The 19,423-nt window shown below is 37.9% G+C and overlaps 1 protein-coding gene across 5 annotated transcripts in view; it reads right to left on the bottom strand.

Moving 5' to 3' along the window:
* Window positions 1-19,423, bottom strand: part of Lsamp (limbic system associated membrane protein) — a 2,143,093-nt gene that overhangs the window by 205,810 nt on the left and 1,917,860 nt on the right. For all 5 annotated transcript variants that reach the window (XM_021184808.3, XM_085832472.1, XM_021184809.3 and 2 more), the window contains one exon: window positions 15,935-16,060. In XM_021184808.3, the coding sequence (XP_021040467.2) occupies window positions 15,935-16,060 (126 nt within the window). The remainder of the gene's footprint in view (window positions 1-15,934; window positions 16,061-19,423) is intronic.

The raw sequence follows: 19,423 nt of genomic DNA, 5'->3' as shown, positions 1-19,423 counted from the left end.
TGGTGAGGATGGAGACACGTTTGCTTACCACAAAAGCCCTGGGGTGAAGAACAAGACACCACCACAAGTGGTTAGTTTTGGTTCTTCCCCTAGGCATGGCACATTTCTTACAAGTGCCATTACATACAGATCACACATTTTCCTGTCGGAAATTTTAATGCATCACAATCAAGAACTATCCTTATTGAGAATTTACAAAAGCGGTAAAATGTTTCATGAGCAAATCTTTAATTCAGGCAACAGTAATGGAGAACACCTTATTTTGACACTTTTCAGATTTCTACATAGACCCTGCATGTGATGATTGTCATATAAATACAAGAAAGGGAAGGAATTAGACATGCAGTGAAAGGGACATGGAATGGAAGGCTGAAAGAAGGTAGAGGGAGAAACTTGATAGAAGACATTATATGTTAAGGAAGGTAGGTCATGAGAGGCGAAGGAGTTGTGTCTCTCCTAGGACCTGGAGTGTGACCCTTTTAACGTCTTCTCCATACATTTATGACCTCTACAATATTTAGAGAATGAATTTTTTATTGGTTGACCCATAAACCTCTGGTAGTTTGTTGCAAAAGCTCTAGCACTTGTTATACACATGTTATTCTGACAGAGAAGATATCAAAATAATTCGATGAACATTGTCACAGAGAGCTATGTGATTGAACATTGTCACAGAGAGTTACATGATTGATCACAGCAATTATGTCTGTGGATGAAGTCTTGTTACTTTACTTTCTTCCGAATCCAAACTGAGAAATCCTAAGTTATTACAATATTTTTTTTGAAAAACTGAAAACTTCCATTTGCCATTCAAGGTTTCAATACACTGGGGAACATGACCTCAGAGCATTTTCTTTCAAGCACAGGAATAGAATAAACACTTGGAATTGTTATGTTTTCAGGGTGAAAAATTCAAACAATGCCAGAAGATATCACAGTTGAATATTCATCATTTCTACAATTTGAAAAACACTACATTTTCATCAAATTCATGAAAATAATGCCAGGCATATATAATCTAAGTAAATATATATATATGTATGTGATATATGTTTATATACCCATGTTTATACTATTTATTGTGTTTTGTGATTTGTTTTTTTCACATTCTGAGATAGGGTCTCACTATGTCTCTCTGACTTGTATGGAACTTTCAGAAACCTGCCTACCTCTGCCTCCCACATGTTGAAGTTAAGGGCACTTGCCACCATGTCTAGCTGCATATTTGTTTCTTGCAAATTATCAACTAGGAGAAAAATGTACCTAAAGAGTCTACTGGTATGTGATGGTTTTATTTTGTCCTTTATCAAACCAAAGGCCTATCCTTGTCATTGATCTCTGGTCCTGATATGTGATTCATGGTTGGTTGTTTATAGAACCTTATGCTTGGGTTGGGATTGAGTTACAAGATTTTGAGAAATATCTCTGCGATAGTTGGCTTCTATCTCCTACCACTATCAGCCATTATGGATGTATATCACCATGGATGGCATGATATTCCATCATGGCCAACAAAGGCAGTTGAGCTGATTTTGAATGGTAGTAGTAACAGTAGCAATGGTTCTGGTGGTGATAGGTACTATAGTGATGGGAGAGACCGGAGTATTCATAATTGTTTATACAAATCCCACACAGATCTCCAATCAAAGAAAGAAACCCCAGGGAAGAGGAAGTAGGTCTTCCATGAGTCTCATATTGAGAATCTGTTTGAATTCTGAATGGCTCCATGTTAGAAAACGGAGGTTACAACAGATTTTCAGGATCTGCTAAACTACTTCTTATTCTCCATCACTATAAAGGTCAGGGCAGGAGCAAGATGCAGTACTGACAGGCAGCCAGCAGTAGCAGTTCTTTATCACTCCTCCATCAACTGTCACCCAACTCTCACACAATATGATAGAATAAGATGATGAGCATCCCTGCTGCCAGACACTTCCTTGGCAGAAGCATGCCATTGACTAGGAGTGGTGCACAGTGAAGATTCACGTACATTCTCAAAGGCTTAGCAACTGTGCACTCTGGCTCAGCAGAGGCTCAGATCTACTCTGACACACAGCAGCTGAGTCAGCCTGCTGTGGAGAACTTAGAATGCTGAAATGTTCCCGGGGGGAATTATCTCCTCTTGCAGTAATCAGGATCAGCACTGCCAAAGGGGAGAATGTTATAGCTATTTACACACATGCAAAACATATTTTTTTCTTCTTTAGCTCTGGCCTTGTTGTGTTGCAAGGATAATTCAATGTGCTTTGGGTTCTTTGAAATTATGGAGAAGTTATTCTTGATTAGCCTTATTGATGGGACAGCTGGACTCAGGAAGGCAACAAGCAATAGGGTGCTCAGTCCCTTCTCACTTAGTTTCCTCATTAAGACTAATTATTCTGAGTTTAGGAGAAGATTTGTCTCCAGAATATATTCAGTTCCAAGGAAACATGACATTGTGGATGTGGGACACCAAGCTCCAAGAGAGCCAGATGAGCAAGAAGATAAAGTGCTTACCACCATGAAAGCAGATATCTGTCATGAACTAAATATTATTCTCACCAAGGCCATATGTTGAATCAGTAATGCCCAGTGGGATAGCAGTAAGTAGGACCTTTTGTAGAGGAATGAGGGTGAATACGAGGACCTTGTAGAGGAATGATTGCCCTTTAAAAAGAGATGTCGCAGACTTTAGTCTTTGTTTAGTGTCTCTCAAGTTAAAAAAAAAAAGTCATTAGGCTTCTAGAGAGATGACAAACCAGCAAAATTACTCCTACCAAATTCCAACCAGGCTGGCAATTGATCATGCATTTCTACTGTTTCTGTAGTATTTTATTAAGTCAGCCCCAGATAGCAAATGCTATAGTGACTTTATTCTTAAATAAGTGGAATTATTTCATTTCTTTTAAGTAGGTGGCTTATGATAGTTACTATATGCAAGTAAGCATAGAGCATAGTTGTAACAATTAATTATTTTAATCCAAAAACTGAAAATGTCCATTTCTCCCTTTTTTTTTTTTTTTGTAATGTGAGAGTGTGACACTGTCTTCTCCTAGATGGCTCCCAAAGTTACCTGGTTAACATTCCAATAACTTAAGTTGCCCGTGCATACTTCTGTGTCTATAGCAATTGACCTCAAGTGACAGACTGCTAGGTCCTCAAGTCCATCCATCATCACTAGAGTGACTGTTGCTATAAGGTAAAAGTTGGGAATATGTAATATTCTTGAAATTTCAAACAGGTTTCCTGTTTTAGTAAGTGAAGTGTGGAGTTCTTAGAAACATCTCTTGGATTTCTCTCTGAAGTCCAAGTCACTGTCATGATTTTCTTACCTGGCTTTCTCTGCCACATATTATCAACAGCTGAAAGCCTTAGTGACCAGTACACACACACACACACACACACACACACACACACACACACACACACACACACAAATTTTACAAAGAATGATATCATTCAAAGACTGACATTTCAGCTTTTATTATTAGAATACCTTGAAGAATTAGATCTGATTTGCATTGATATTTGCACATTGAATTATTAAAGGATTTTTTTGTAAGCTCTTTCCTTCATCAGATTTTAACACTTCAGTCCACAGAAGATAAAGTCACAGTTTAACAAAGGTGTGACTTCCCATGGCTTCTCGTGTTTTTAAATTGTTGACCACCTGAGAAAAAATTCCTGAGTCTTGGTTGATTAAAGGGAGGTTAGTGTCACACAAAGAAGTAACAAGGGACTTCTTTTTCCCTCTTCTCTCTCCTCTGTCTGTCTGTCTGTCTGTCTGTCTGTCTGCTGTCTCTCTAGCAAAGGAGGTTGTTTCTCACTACATCTCAAATGACAGAGATTGCTTTTATTGGCATGTCTTTGTGTGCAGCTGTGACCCAATCTGAGTTACCTATTGAAATTTCTCAGTTTTATTGGGATGAATTGTAGCTTTAGTGTACTGAAAGACTTGCAAATGAATATGCCAAGCGAATGATGAGGATTTCAGAAATGTGTGCACATTTTAAGTGATATGTTAGCCTCAAACATCATTAGAATGTAGATAGAAAAAGACAAAGTAGGAAATTCTATGCAGTGTTACTTGCAAACCTCCCCATCTAAGGTGATAGGAATATGACAGGGAATTTACATACCAAGTAGTTTTATATATGTATGTGTATGTGCACATCAACACAGTCACTGAAACACAAGAATCACAGTAGCTCGATGCTTGGTAGAGACAGCTCATGGCCCTGACTAGAACAGAAAAATGTCTTGTCTTTAGAGGCAGGCTCTTCCCAGTTCATCGTGATTTGAAAGTACCTGGAGAGCTTATTAATGGCCACATGGTTGGGCTCCACATCTAGACTTTCTGATTTGAATGAATCTGGAATGGGGTTTATAACACACATATCTTAACAAGTTCTTCCTTGCTGCTGGTGGTATTGGAACTGTTCTGTTGAGAATTCTGCTGTAGGGAGCTGGAAAGATGGCTCAGGGGTTAAGAGTAATGACTGCTCTACCAGAGTTCCTGAGTTCAATTCCCAGCACCTACATGGTGGCTCACAACCATCTGTAATGGAATCTGATGCCTTCTTCTGGTGTGTCCAAACAAATTAATCTTTGATTAAAAAGAAAGAAAGAAAGGAAGAAAGAAAGAAAGAAAGAGAGAGAAAGAGAGAGAGAAAGAAAGAGAGAGAGAGAAAGAGAGAGAGAGAGAAAGAGAGAGAGAAAGAGAGAGAGAAAGAAAGAAAGAAAGAAAGAAAGAAAGAAAGAAAGAAAGAAAGAAAAAGAGAAAGAAAGAAAAAGAGAAAGAAAGAAAGAGAATTCTGCTATAAATATGGAGAGACTCTGGTGTCATTCCTTAAGTCATCAACTAGGTGAACCAAGATTTTGAGGTCAGTTCTTCTTACAGTCTAACTAGATAACTACAGCAATTTAGGTCTATAATTTACTCTGTAGCATCTACAATGATGGTAATAATAGAAAGTAGTTGAATGATGCTTTTTATCACTAATAAATCACCTTGGTGTACATTATCACACTTGGAGCAGCAGAAGAATCCTGACAGGTGAACTGCTATTGATATTTTGTAGATGAGACATAGGCCATCTAAAGTTCCCTCCTCTAGCCATGAAAGTAAGTTATAGGTAGTAGGGACTTGAACTTGGCCTTTCAGAATTCAAATTTTATCCCTTCTCTACTGCATCATGCTCCCTTTCAATCTTTTATATCTGTGGAGAACGTTCCATTTGTTCAGGCTCCTTTCATATTCATTATCTCTTTTGATCCCTCCAAGCAGCCATGTGAGGTGGGCAGGCCACACGTTATTGTCTACATTTTGCAGATAAAGCTATTATAGAAGATGATGAGAAAAGTGGCTACTGTCATTCAGACTGCATTTCCTCATACACTAGACTAATTTTTCTCCTGCAATATTTAGCAGCAGTGTCTGATGTAGCAAGTAGAACATTAGAGGATAATAGTCCCAGTGACAAACACTAAGTGACATAGTATCATATCCTGCAGCAATCTTTCTTCTTCTTCTTATTCTCTACCCCTGTAGTGATGGATTTGGAAAGAAAAGGGATGAAGATCCAGTTGGGATGTCTTCAGTAGGAAAGTGCAAACAGGGTGTGAATTTCTACAGTGTAGATGCTAAGGAAGCAGCTGTCTCTGAATTTGAAGGTTCTTTTCCTCTAGCCCAGGGCTTTGCCAAGTGAAATATTCATTTAAACCTCCTGGGGCTTTTGATGGGCTGCAGATTCCGATTGGGGTGGTCTGTGCTAAGACCCAATATTACTTCATTCCTATCATGTTTTCTACAAAGCTCCAAGGTGATGTCAATTCTAATGACCAGTATCTAACCCTAAAAGACAAAATAATCCTATTTCTCAAAACTACATTTTAAAATATTTTTATATGCCATCCTTCCAGTGTCTTAGTTGGAACAAAAAGTTAAAAATAAGAGACGTTTTAACAATATTGAGTCAATTTGTGTGTGTGTGTGTGTATCCTGAGACTTTCTAGGTGTCCCTTTTACTAGGCTATTTATATACTTTGGTAGCCCCTTTCTATACCTCAGTACCCTTTAACCTCCTTTGTCACAAGAGTTTGATGTTCCAGCAGCTCTGCCTGTGTTGTGCACATTCTATAGACACAGGGTTTCAAGCCAGCTCAGGTACATTGTACCTGAATTCACATTTTAATCATCTTCTCAAGATATTTCCCAAATGCTTTAAAGATCCATTCACATCTCTTACAGTATTAGCCCTCCTGTGTTTGAGATGTTCATTCCTGTCAACTGACCATCACCAGATTCACAGGAGCTTCCCTTGCACAGGACCCTAGGTCTCACATGAGATTGTCATAGGAGGAGGCAACTCTTTCTAACCTAGGTAATTTTGATCATCAGCTTATTTGTGGCCTTGAAGCTTGCTCCACCCCATCCGCAATACAGTACAGTTCAATGGAGTAGCAGTGTTGACACCTTTGTCTACAAAGGAAAAAGTTGTCTCTCAGCTACAGCGCCAAAAGGTAGTAAGGAAGGACCTGCGTTTTAAAGATCGATGGATACAGGGTAGCAAAACTATAGTGTAGGGACGCTGTCTTTAAAATCTCACTTTAAGCAGGGAATAACAAGGAGTCTGATGTTTCTCATAGTAAGCACTTCCCTCATTCACCCTACAGATATCTATTATTGATCACTTATTCCTTTTGAGACAGATATCATAAATGGGAAGTGGGGATGCAAAACTCTTTGTGAGGGAAACAGAAGGTAAAAATGCAAAGGAGCGTTTGAGACAATTACTGACCGAGATCATTGCTGAGAAGTAAAACAATAATCACTGATCATAAAAGAGTGAGAAATAATATCACAGGGGCAAGGTAGAGAGATGACTCAGCAGTTAAGAGCACTGACTGCTCTTCCCAAGGTCCTGAGTTCAATTCCCAGCAACCACATGGTGGCTCACAACCATCTGTAATGGTCTCTCTCTTCTGATGTGTCTAAAGACAGTTATATGCACTCACATATGTTTTAAAAATGAAATTAATAATAATAATAATAAATAATATAATCAAAGTGTATTTACTTCAGAGCACCTTCTCTAGCCAATAAAGAGGCAAGTCAGACATATTTATGTACATGGGCGACTCAAGGCAAAAAGTATGCAAATAGAATGTAGGCAGAGAACTTACATGAAATTTCCAAAATCATTTCAGCAAGAAATTAATGAAATTATCAGTTTGGGTAGTTTTGTAATTCCTGCATATTGTTTATAGTTTAATATGTGTCCTCCTGTATATCAGTTATTTGCTACTGTTGAGTATCTTGAGAATAGATTCATAGATAATGGATAACTTCCAAATTTTTCAAGACCTTACAATGGAGGGTTGATGAGATAGATGGCTGACAGGTAAAGGCTCTTGCTGGTATGAATGTAATCCCTAGAACTCTTATGGAAAGAGAGAAACGACTCCCACAAACTGACCTCTGACCTTCACTTGTAAGCCATGGTGTGTGGACACACACACCCACATACACATGTTTCCAAAACAAGTCTTGCAAGCTGAAGAAAGATGAATAACCAGAAATGAGATTGTATGACTTGTATGATACTGTGTTCTTGGAGAAAGAGTCATGTTGAAATGTTGTGCTGGCAAAAGGGTAAAGAATGTGGAATGAGCACTCCTGTAAGGAGACAACTGAAGTCTGAACAGGGAATATTCTTACATGAAAGTCGTATGATCTACCGCATAAATTTGAATGCTTTGTGATTCAGAGGTACAGTCATCAATTGGATAAGGGTTTTAACGCCTTGCTAAGTGGTTAGAATTTTATCCCAAGGACCCTGGGGTATTGGAAATCAAGAAGAATATTAATTTGGATGTTTTATATTGAGAAATAGTAGTAAGGATTCAATGAGAAAATTAATGAATACAGGGGAAAGACAATATTGGTTGTACTGTATTGTGACAGTGACATCAGGAAAGACGAAAGGATTCAGTTACTAATAAATTAATCAAAACAGTCTCCCAAATTAATCCTTGACCTGGTAAAAGGAGAAAAAGGAGGTAGGATCACTTGCATCTTTCTAGCTCATAGAGTGTTTACCTTGTTATGAATACTTCAAAAAATATTACACTATGCATTTAGTATTTTGGCTTAGGGAGGACAAGGAAATCAGATAAACTGTGTAGGAGTCTGCTCTCCATTCCTCCATTGTGTGGATAACATAGATGATTTTAGGTCATCAGGCTTGGTTGCACACACCTTTACCCACAGAATCATATCACTGACCCTATGACCATCTCTTCACACTAATCATCTAACCCTTATGCTTATTCCATGAGTTTGGGCTTGTTTCCTGGGAATAAGAGTAAAATTTATACCAGTATATAAATACAACGTGTTTATCCAGACCTATCTACCATCTTATTTTACTAATCTCCCTTTCTGTGTGTATGTGTATTTGTTTGTGTACACGTGACCATGTATGTTACTATGCAATATAATTGATGGTGGATGTCACATTTACAAGGGTCTAAAAACTTAATGTATAAATTTTCTTTATGTTCTTCCTGACTTTTTAAGAGTCAGAAACAGCATATTCAAGTTCCAATTGAGTATCTTCAAATCAAGGGATTTAAGCATGAAAAGTAGCATGACCAGACACTATTCACATTATGGTTTCACATAAAGATCTTCATCCAAATTCCTGAAGACACTGTCATGCCAAGACTTTGGATGTGCTGTGTTATATGGCTAAGACATTCTTTCTTCCTCTGTTTTCTCAGACAGGTACTATTCATTTATGAAATCTCAGCATTATCTCCCCTCAGGGCAGCTTTGCTGGCTCTGCAGGTTTTGCTATATGGCCCTGTTTTATGGTCTAATTGAATGCCATCATTTTCTTTTACAATGTATGAATCTAATTAAAGGGTTATTCATGCAATTATTAGTTTAATGCTCTACTCTCTTGTTGAACTATAAGGTTCATTTGTTCAGGGACCATGTCTGCCTTACACTTCAATGTGTGTGTGTGTTTTAACCCAGTGAGCACTCTAGAAATAATTCAGACCAAATGAGCAAGTCATGTGTGGGTGAGCAAGATGAATCTGAACACAATTCTGTATTAATGGAAGACAGAACTGGAAACCAATATTTTGCTAAGGCACTGAAAAAAACACCACACTATTTTTCTTTATTTTGTTTTTTAAAGGAAATATGGAAATATTAACTATAAATAATGCAAGGTATAATAGCACTTTGCAGACCATGCTGTAACTCTATTCTGCTATGAATTGTCAGTGTGGAATTAGCAGGCTTTACCCAGAAAGTTCATGGATTTGACTCTTCTATACCTGTGTGCTACCAGTGTGCCCTCAGTGGATCCTTGCGGAGATCCTTAAAATGAAGGTTCAGAGAAATCATTTTATAAAATCTAAACCACAAATCACACATATTCTCTATGCTAAATATGAAGCCACACCAAACTAACATAATATCTCAAACAGGAAGTACTAGGAGTATGCACTTCTGGAATTTGACTTTAAAGTAATTACTTGGTTTAATGTTTTATGTTTCTTCTAAGGCCATGTAGCAAAACACTTCTTAAGTAAGATTTCTATTGTTTCCATTGGTGTCAAACTTTGCTTCTAGCTCATCGGGAAAATTACATAGTATATCCTGAGCTGATCTCAGCCTATGGGGTGAAATCCTTGGAGGAGTTTTTGAAATTTTCTAGGGAGAAAAAGCTACTGAGACTGTGAAAAACCTTTGTAGAAACATAAGACACATCAGCTCTTTTTGCAAACTTGAGCAAGTGCCCCTGATTCCACATGAGGCACATTTAAGAGAAAGGTCTCTTCATGACGGCTGGAAGAAAGTGTCAGAAGCAGAGCCACGCAATGATGATGATGAACATGGCACATATTGGGAAGGGGAAGCAAAAGTGGTGTACAAAATACATGTTATGGGGCAGTAATCCCCAGCAACCACAGGGCTATGAAAGTCTAACTTCATTAAGAGGGGAATAGGTCACATTTAGTAACCACATATGTGATAATCATTTCGATGATATAAAATAACTGAAAAATGAGATCAGCTGAACGATTCATGTTTTTAAGATTGGTCTCTTTTTTCAAATGAGGTGTCTTGGTTTTGAATACATAGAAAGTTCACGACACTTCCAGTTCCATCGTTAAAATGTTTGCAGTATACTTGGGGATGTTGGGGGAGGGCCAAAAGAAGGAGAAACGAAATAATCTAATCAAACTATTCAAATGCAAGGAATGAATTGAGATAATATTCTTTTCAAAAATTGCACAATTCATTTTTTTCCCATTCCTTGCTCCCTTTTCATGGCACCAAATGACAAGTAATCAGACATTGCTGATTCCCTGCATGGCATTTTCTTCTTTCAGGTCTCTGTGTCTCCCGTGGGGTCTAGCTAATCACAGGTACATTTCCTCTGGAAGGCAGTCCCACTCTGTACTGTGAAAGGCACAATTAATAATTGAACAAAGCTAGCTGGAGTTTCACTATCACATGGCAAGGGTTTGCAGGAAGCTCGGCTGTCACATCGGGAGCAAGTATCTTTCTCAGATGTCCCTCAAAAAAGGTGGCGCTGGATTGGCTGAAATGATGACCCTTTTTCCAAATTTCAGACAGAAGACAGACAGACAGACAGACAGACAGACAGACAGACACACACACACACACACACACACACACAAAGAGGAGACCAATCAAGTTCTCACTCCTTTCAGTAGGAAGATGTGTTCGGTCAAGTGAGTATTTGGTTATTAAAGCTTTGTGTGAGAGATGAAAGAACAAGCTTGGGAAGTGATCTATGTCCATTGTAAGGAGAACAATGATTTTATATTGAGTGTGCAAATAAAGGAAGGAGCTGTTCGGAGTGCACAAGTATTTGATCCAGAGAGAACGTCTGCATATGCAGCTATAGAGGAACAAATAAGAAACCTGCATAGGATACATACAAAGCCCTGTGGACTAAACATGACTTTGGTAAATCTTTGCTTGTGTCTCTGGCTATGGCCTTAAGCAGAGGTATATACATTGTAATCTAAGGAAAAAAAAATAATGTGTTTTGGGTTTTGTGAACTAAGTACTTTGGTTGCTGTTGCCAAAGTATGCTATTTCAGATCAAAGGAAGCCATGGATCAAATGCAAGTGATTCAACACGGCAGTGTTTGCACAAAACTTTATGCATATGTACTCAAGTCTGAAATTCATATATTTGTTTTGCATCTAAAATTCAGGATTCCTTTGATTATTTGGAACTATTCAGGAAATGCCATAACCACTATTGCTTTCAGGCATGGAGTATATGACTGGCCCAGGCCCACAGGCTATAATGTGCTGACCCTTGGTATTTAACTCTTGAGCATCTTTATGAGTACATCAAAATTTTATAGTTGGTTTTGAAGTCAGAGTCCTGGAATTACATGAAGTGCTGTCTTTACTATGCAAGATGCCACTGGTCCCCTGTTCTTTGTTTTAATTGAATCATCACAGAAAGCAAGCTCTTCAGGGTTCATACAAAACCCTATGGACTAAGAGTGATTTCAGGAAATCTTTGCTTATGTCTCTGGCTATGGTCTCAAGTAGAGGTGTATGCATTGTAATCTAAAAGAAAAATTAATGTATTTTTAGGTTTTGTGAACTACGTACTTTTGTTCATGAACATCTACTTGATATAGTCACATGTAATATGCCAACAAAGTAGCAAAGACCTTGACAGCTTGGGTCTATCTCTGAATTTTTCTAAATTCAGAGACAAAAAAGGAGTATGTGGAGGATTAAGTGAACAATTTGCCCTGAAAACACTATTTCCTACTCAAAATTGCACCAAAAGAAGGAGGGTCTTTTAATATGGCTCCCTATTGATCATAGCATGAACATAAATTCCTTCCTTTAATCTTACTTCATTTTTTTTGTTTGTTTGTTTGTTTTTTTTTTTTGTTTTTTTTGAGACAGGGTTTCTCTTTATAGCTCTGGCTGTCCTGGAGCTCACTTTGTAGACCAGGCTGGCCTCGAACTCAGAAATCCACCTGCCTCTGCCTCCCGAGTGCTGGGATTAAAGGTGTGCACCACCACGCCCGGCTTACTTTCTTCATTTTTTAATCTAACACTTGACCCTGGGATGATATTACAAGATTAATAAAGAATCTGTATTAATTTAAATTTGATAACAAAAGGTGAGGCAAGTTAAAAGTAATTGCACGAAAACAGGAGTATGGTTTGAATATGAATTTGAGGGCATAAACACCTAAGTGGAATGTTGAAAATCAATTTTATGAATCTGTAATTTATATAAAATAATTTGTTTTTAACAGATTGGTAATAAATTGGGTGGCAAGTCTACCAACAGTCAATGCAATGAAGAGCTCGTGATAGTTTATATAAGTTCTTTGAGACTGTTTGCAAGAAACAAACCATTGCTTTGGGAAAGACAAGTAGAGAAACTGAAAACAAAGAGTCAGGTTTCAGAAAGAGATCTTTCAAAGTAAAACTATGGCAGGGTTTGAATACATTTCCTATTACATTATAGTAAACATGGTGGTTTTAGATGTCTTTGTCAAAATATGTAAATACAGGACAGTATTTTAAAGCTAAAATTGCCAGTAACCAAAGACAACATTGTTATACTTCATTCCAGGTAGGTAGAGTAGGTTGTGTATAATGTGAGGTTTCCAGGAAGAAAGTACTCTGAAGAATTTATTTCTAGAGAAAGATGTGCAACCTCCAAAAGGCCTTGTTCTAGATGACTATCTGTGTGTTCTTGCGAGGTTCAAAGTGAGTCTGTGAGGGATTGTGTTAGATATTGATACCCCCAAATAAGTACCTCTTATGATGCTCTTATATTATAAATAAATGATGGGAAATACACATAATATGGATGAGGTTTGAATTGCATTTTCTCAAGAGAATAGAGGTCTCTAAAAGACTACTTGCCTAAACACAAGAGCATTTTTACAAAGTTGAGCTAAATTTTCCCTGGAAATTAGATTGGACTATGATATCAAATGGAGGTACTCTATTATCTTTCCAAAAAAAAAATGAAGAAATATTTAGGAACACTGTAATCAAACACTACCATGGTCTCAGGATGAGTTTCATTGTATACCTAGTTTTTGATGTGCTCATTCCAAAGTCCGTTTCCTTGGAAATTAAGTGTCTAGATATTTTTTATAGAAAAAAAAAAGAAACTATCACACATATGCCAGTTAAAAGGTGAGACTCTTTACCAAAATAAATTATTTTCTAAGAATAATCTACCTACAGTTGATTGATAATTGACTTGTTAGACCTTCGTTTTTTGAATAACTAAAGAACAGGTATATTACATATAAGTTGTATGGTATTTGAAAATACATAGATTTTCATAGAAGAAAGCATAATTTGAATAGGGAAGATGTAGCTAGCTAATCCTGACTCAGCAGGTAAAGTGCTTAAATGTGTTCACAAGCCATGATGTCCTTGCAACCTAGTAAAGATAACGGTAGTACGAAGAGGGATGGGCAGGAAGGGTGCAGAACACATTCTAAGGAAGTCAGATTATGAATTTAACTGAATTGGTGTCATTATCTGGATTCAATGATATATTCCCACAGCCTGTTTCATTCCTGGCAACCATCTCAGAAGTAGAAGCCAAGTCCGAACTTAGGAAGCAGAGATATTTTTGTTCCTAATTTCTTCACATGGTGCTACCACAAAGGAGGAAACTCCATAGGAAACTATGATTGAAAAATGACTTTTAAAAGAGGTATAAAATGGTATATAAAAAACATTTCCCAAAGATACTGAACCACAAAAATGCTATATATTTTAGAAATATACTTTATTTTTAAAATATGTCTTAATTGAAATAAATTATATCACTTCTCCTCCTTCCATTCATCTCTTCAGCCCCTCCCATACTCCATGCCCTCAAATTGATAGTCTATTTTTTAATGGTCTAAAATGAAAGTAAAAATGGTGTTGACCCAGCTTCTTAAAAGAAGCGATATTAATATGAAAGCAGAGATGGTAGACAGATTTCTGGACACCCTCTCCAAGGAAGCCCCATGGTTTTTAGAGGAAGGGTATATTAATCAACAGTGCTGGGAGCATTCAGGAAGGGATCTCCAAGCTTCCGATATGAAGAACCCTCTACCTGTAGGGATGTTAGCCATCTGGAACTTGGTCAGGGCATGCTTGAGGGACACCAGTGGAAAGTACAGTGCTGAAATAGAGGAAGGAGCAGTGGCACTTGAAGAGGCCAAGGAGATTGCTTCTCAGTCTAGCAGCCAAAAACCTAAACAACTTAAACAACAAACCAAAGATAAGAAAGAGAAGAAGGAATCTAGCTCTGAAGGGTCTACTAGTGACAGCGATGGGACTGATAGCGACAGTGAAGTCTGTAGTCAGATGTCCCGCTTGTCTATACTCCTAAACAGATTGAGGTACTTGCCTCCACTAATTGGCTTCAGTTTGTCATGAGAAATCCTATGATATACCCCAGAATTACCCGGACTGAGTGAATCCCAGGTGCTGTTAATGTATTTACTGATAGATCCAAAGGTGGCATGGGAGTAGTTTATGTTGAAGGAAATCAACCCCAAGCTCATGTATTTCCCTATCAATTTGCACAAGCTGTTGTTGGATCAGTTAGTATTTGCTTCCTGCATTACTCATATGTCAGGAATATGTGTAACCTCTGCTCTGTATCAGAATTTTTCCAGAACTGCAAATCTGTCACGTGCAATTGGTGCGATGCTGCTAGGAAATTGGAGTCATGATCTTGACACAAAGATGAAGGAATTGCAAGCATCGATTGTTGCCATGAACAACACCTGTGTGGAGATTGCAACTGCAAAGCAATGGCGCGAGATCATCCAGGGAACTGTGGAACTCTTAAAAAATTGGGGAGGGATGGCCTTTTGGGCTCTCCTGCTGACTTTTGTGTGTGGAGGAATGCTTTGGTGGATGGCACGTATGTGAAGGCAGCACAGGACTGATAAATGAGGCTATGGCAGCCTTGGAAGCAGGAACATCCCCCCAATGTTGGCTCAACATGCTGGATCAGTAATCAGTGATGGGTAAGACCCTCACGTGTGCATACCAACCTAAGACAGGATGACGAAAGTGAGTTCGTCACTTCCATGACATGTAAGGATGTGGCACAGATGGGGGCAACTTAAGACAAATGCTGATCCCGGAGCTACTAATAAAACAAAAAGGGGGAGATGCAGGAAGTGGGTGCGACCACATGGGTCAAGATGGCACTCTGGCCCATTGCCAGCCCCCGTGAAACCCACATGTTTTACTGCATTGCCCAAACATGTGCAGTGAAACTGCATGTGAAAGCTGCCTGCCAAGTTAGATTATTCCTCGTGATCCGGATCTGTCAGCCTATCTGTGACCAACCTGAGCTCGTGTCTGGAGTGTGTGTGATTCTGATTGGATGAGGTGGTATGGAGCAAAATGAGATCAGTAGCCGCTACTGTATAAGAATAGCCTCTGCCCCAAGTAAAGCAGAAGCTGAGTGAACCCGTCTTGGTGTCCATGTTGTTCTTGTCTCTGCGGGTTGGAGACTGTGCCAAGTTATTGTTACATAAATTGTATAAATGCATGTATCTGTAATATTTAATGTTCTTATAGTTGTTCCTTTGAGGGTTAGTCTATTTTGAAAGACAGTTTTGTGTATCCTTATTCATACATATGGTAGATAGATGATAGGGATAGATAGATAGATAGATAGATAGATAGATAGATAGATAGATAAATAGATTACTAAGTTACTTAAAGAGATGAACATATAAGCCAAAATTATGGGAACTCTACACAACATTTATACTGTAGTTTTTCTGAGTTTCAATAAAAAAGAATGCACACTTGCCATTTTGATCCAATAGAATCTTCAATATTATGTATTATCTTAGAATGTAGTCAGTTGCTTACCTAGTGGTGTAAGGTGTCTCCAGGTGATAACAGGTTCAGGGCGCCCATTGGCCATGCAGACCAGGGTTACATTGCTGCCCTCATTCACAGTGACATCCGAGGAGATGTTGGAGATCTTTGGTGGAACTGTAGATGGAAGGAAGTGGAATATGTAATTATAATCATTCCAGCAAAAGCAAAGTTCAGCGATGAACTATACAAGCAAAGTTAGATACATTCAGATGTTATTAGTAAATCTGAAATTTCTGCTAAGTAGCCAGGATACTGTTCGTTCCTACACTTAATATTTCTCCAAATCACTCTAGAGGCCTTTAAGCATCTATAAGGAGAACATACCCCAAGCTGTGGACAGCTGAATGCTTAGGAAGTACTTAAGGCATGTATAATGAAACTTGTATTAGATCCTTTCTGGTCAGGACAAATTAGAAGGTATGTACATTCTTAACAATTTTACAATAAATGATCTTATCACCATCATTTAAATTCATTATTTCATATATAAGGAAGAATATAATCCAATCTCCAAATGCAAAGGAAGGAACGATTGATATTTAATGTAAGATCAGAGCTTTGTGCTATTAAAATGTAGTATCCACATATAAAATGCATAAGATAATCAATAAAATAGAAAGCTTCTACATATATTATATCCTTTATATAATATAACAAATGACATAAACTAAATTAATAGGTATTGTATTAAGTAAACAGATTTTATAACCATACCACAGCATTTATTTTTAATGCTACCATTAATAATACTACTAACAATTGAATAAGTTAACTTTAGCTAAACTTACATCTACCATGATGTGTAGTATACTTTAGAAATAACATTTTGTATAATAAAAATCAGGTGTCCTATGAAGGGTTTAGCTATAGGTAAGCTACCAGAGGCACAGATGCGAGTAAGTGAAAGCAGAAAAGGAATGTGAATCCCAGCAGACTCCACTCTTAAAACACTCCTTGAACAGAATTTCATCTTCACAATCCAGTCAACCAGATGGCCGAAAAGGACAGAAATTGCTTTTTGGTGATGTGAAAAATGAGTCCCCAAAGGCAAGCAGTACTGCCGCCTGGTCTCCTTCATTAGCGTCCAGGGTGGCAATGTTAGATCCCACTCTGGTGGGCTTTGCTGGGGAGCGTGGGAAGTAAATTGCTCACAAATTTCATCACTGAAGCAACACACTGATTACAAATAGCGGGGCTTTGGGTGGATTGTGACTTTACTTTTTTCTTTTTAAACTCGGCTGCCTCTGTGGTAGCTGTGAAAATATACTTCTGAGGGAGGAAGACAAGATGAAGGAGCTCAGTAATCAAAGAGCCTTGTTCCTTGCCACTTGTCGTACCCACTACAGATACTGTGTTCCTGCCCAGCTGGGACATTTTCTGCTTAAAGAAACAACTACATGACAGTCTTGAGGGAGACACTGATGATAGTTAGGAAAGCAACATCTGAGTGGTTCTGTGTGCCACGAGAAGGAAGGTGATGGAGTGCCTTCATGACATTAGCATGCCTCGGACAAAAAGACATGCTATATGGTCTCTGGATAAAAAGCTGTGGCTTGGAATCAAACCCACTGGCATTGGACTACAGTTGATTATCATCGTTCACTTGAGTTTCTATTGCTCTGTTAGCTTCTGGGGTTAAGGATTACTTTCCTGGATTTATTCAGTAACGTGCAATAAGTTAGGATAAGACTTAGGATAAGAATCTGGAGGGTCATAGCCAATTTATAAGTAAGACCCTGAGGTACAGAGAAGAATAATAGCTTGTCAAAGGTGACCCCATCAAGAACAACAGCTGGCCTTACATCTCAGAGTTCCTGAGTGCTTCATCGTTCTTTTGTTTAATATGCATAATTTTTAATTTTTATTTGAGGAAGTCAGTTTTCTGAATGCCTCCAAGTGTGACACAATCAGTGACAGTACACAAATGAGCAAAAGTTTTTAGCACTGCCTCAATTACCCCAAGCTTGTAATAGGAAGCTCTGTAGCAGTTAAACCAGATAAACTCCCTGTACAATTACATCTAAATTGTAACAATATGTAAGACATATATGTACAAGTCTTTTCAACCAAATGTGGGGCAATCCAATTTGCTATATGAAAATGCATAAACTTAAAAACATAAAGTCCATTATTAATATCACTGCCAGATATTACTCATAATAAAATTGTTATCATATATATGTAATATATATCACATATATCATATATATATCATATACACATATATGAATCTATATTAAGAATCTTGCATTCACTTGTCATGTTAGTTAAGGCACTTAGACAAATACATGTAAACTAAAATGTAAATTTAGAGAATTGACCAGGGTTATGTTGTAGTAATCAAATCATACTGACTGTCATGATCAATGTGAGTCAGTTCAAGTCTGGAATACCAGGGATGGGAATGCCTCAACATTTGTACTAAACATTAAGAAATAGATGCTAATGCATTGCTGCATTATACTTGCATTTTGGTCATTTCCCATATGTCACTTCCCATAGGAAGTGACCGAAATGCTGATTTATAGCAGGAGCTTCCTATAAGAGTGTGCATGTGAGGTAAGATTTTATTCTCCAAATAAATTACTTCACTAACTTTCCAACTCAACATCTCAATTTCTTCAGGAATTATATGATGCCACATCATCACATCCATCCAACGTCTACCTTAAACATTATGAGCATCCTTACATCAAAAAAACTTCTCTTGTGAAGCTTTCCAAAGCCCCTGGTTTTTTCAATTGTAATATATCTTTCCCAAAATATTTAATTTATTAACACTAACCAGGATTATCTGTTCTTGGTTCCAAGACACCAAACTCAATAGACTTTCTTCTTACACTTCTGGTGATATTAATTTTGGGGATCATCTTACTCTTATTCAAAGACTGTCTTTATGGGTTTGGCTGATTTCCCATTTGTCCTGTCAGTGTGCCCCTTTGAGTGATCTTACCCACTATGTTACTTTAGATGATAAAGTCATATCATTGATGACCTCACATCAGAAGGGAAGCAACTCTAGCCCAGATTTCTGCTAACATTTTTACGTCCACATTTTTGACTAGTTCATATCTCCATTGTATGCTTCACAGATATGTTATAGATCCATCTATACTTTCTCATGAAATACTTTTTTTTTTTTTTGGTTTTTTGAGACAGGGTTTCTCTGTGTAGCCCTGGCTGTCCTGGCACTCACTTTGTAGACCAGGCTGGCCTCGAACTCAGAAATCCGCCTGCCTCTGCCTCCCAAGTGCTGGGATTAAAGGCGTGCGCCACCACGCCCGGCTTCAAATCATCTCTTTTGACAGCACTTTCTTTCATTGCCCATATGGAATTGACTCCATGTTGTAAATATCTCATTCCTACATTACTCCCTTGCTTTACTCTACTCAGCCCTATTTCAGACATCAACATTTTCTTCCTCTCCTCCTACTCTTCCTCCTCCTGTCCTTTCTTTTAGCAGTGGAGACCTTAAAT

The sequence above is a fragment of the Mus caroli genome, unplaced genomic scaffold (genome assembly GCF_978045245.1).
Source record: "Mus caroli unplaced genomic scaffold, Mus_caroli_1 scaffold_17, whole genome shotgun sequence".
Lineage (NCBI taxonomy): Eukaryota > Metazoa > Chordata > Mammalia > Rodentia > Muridae > Mus > Mus caroli.
The sequence above is the reverse complement of the archived record's forward strand: the minus strand, read 5'-3'. Positions and strand labels throughout refer to the sequence as shown.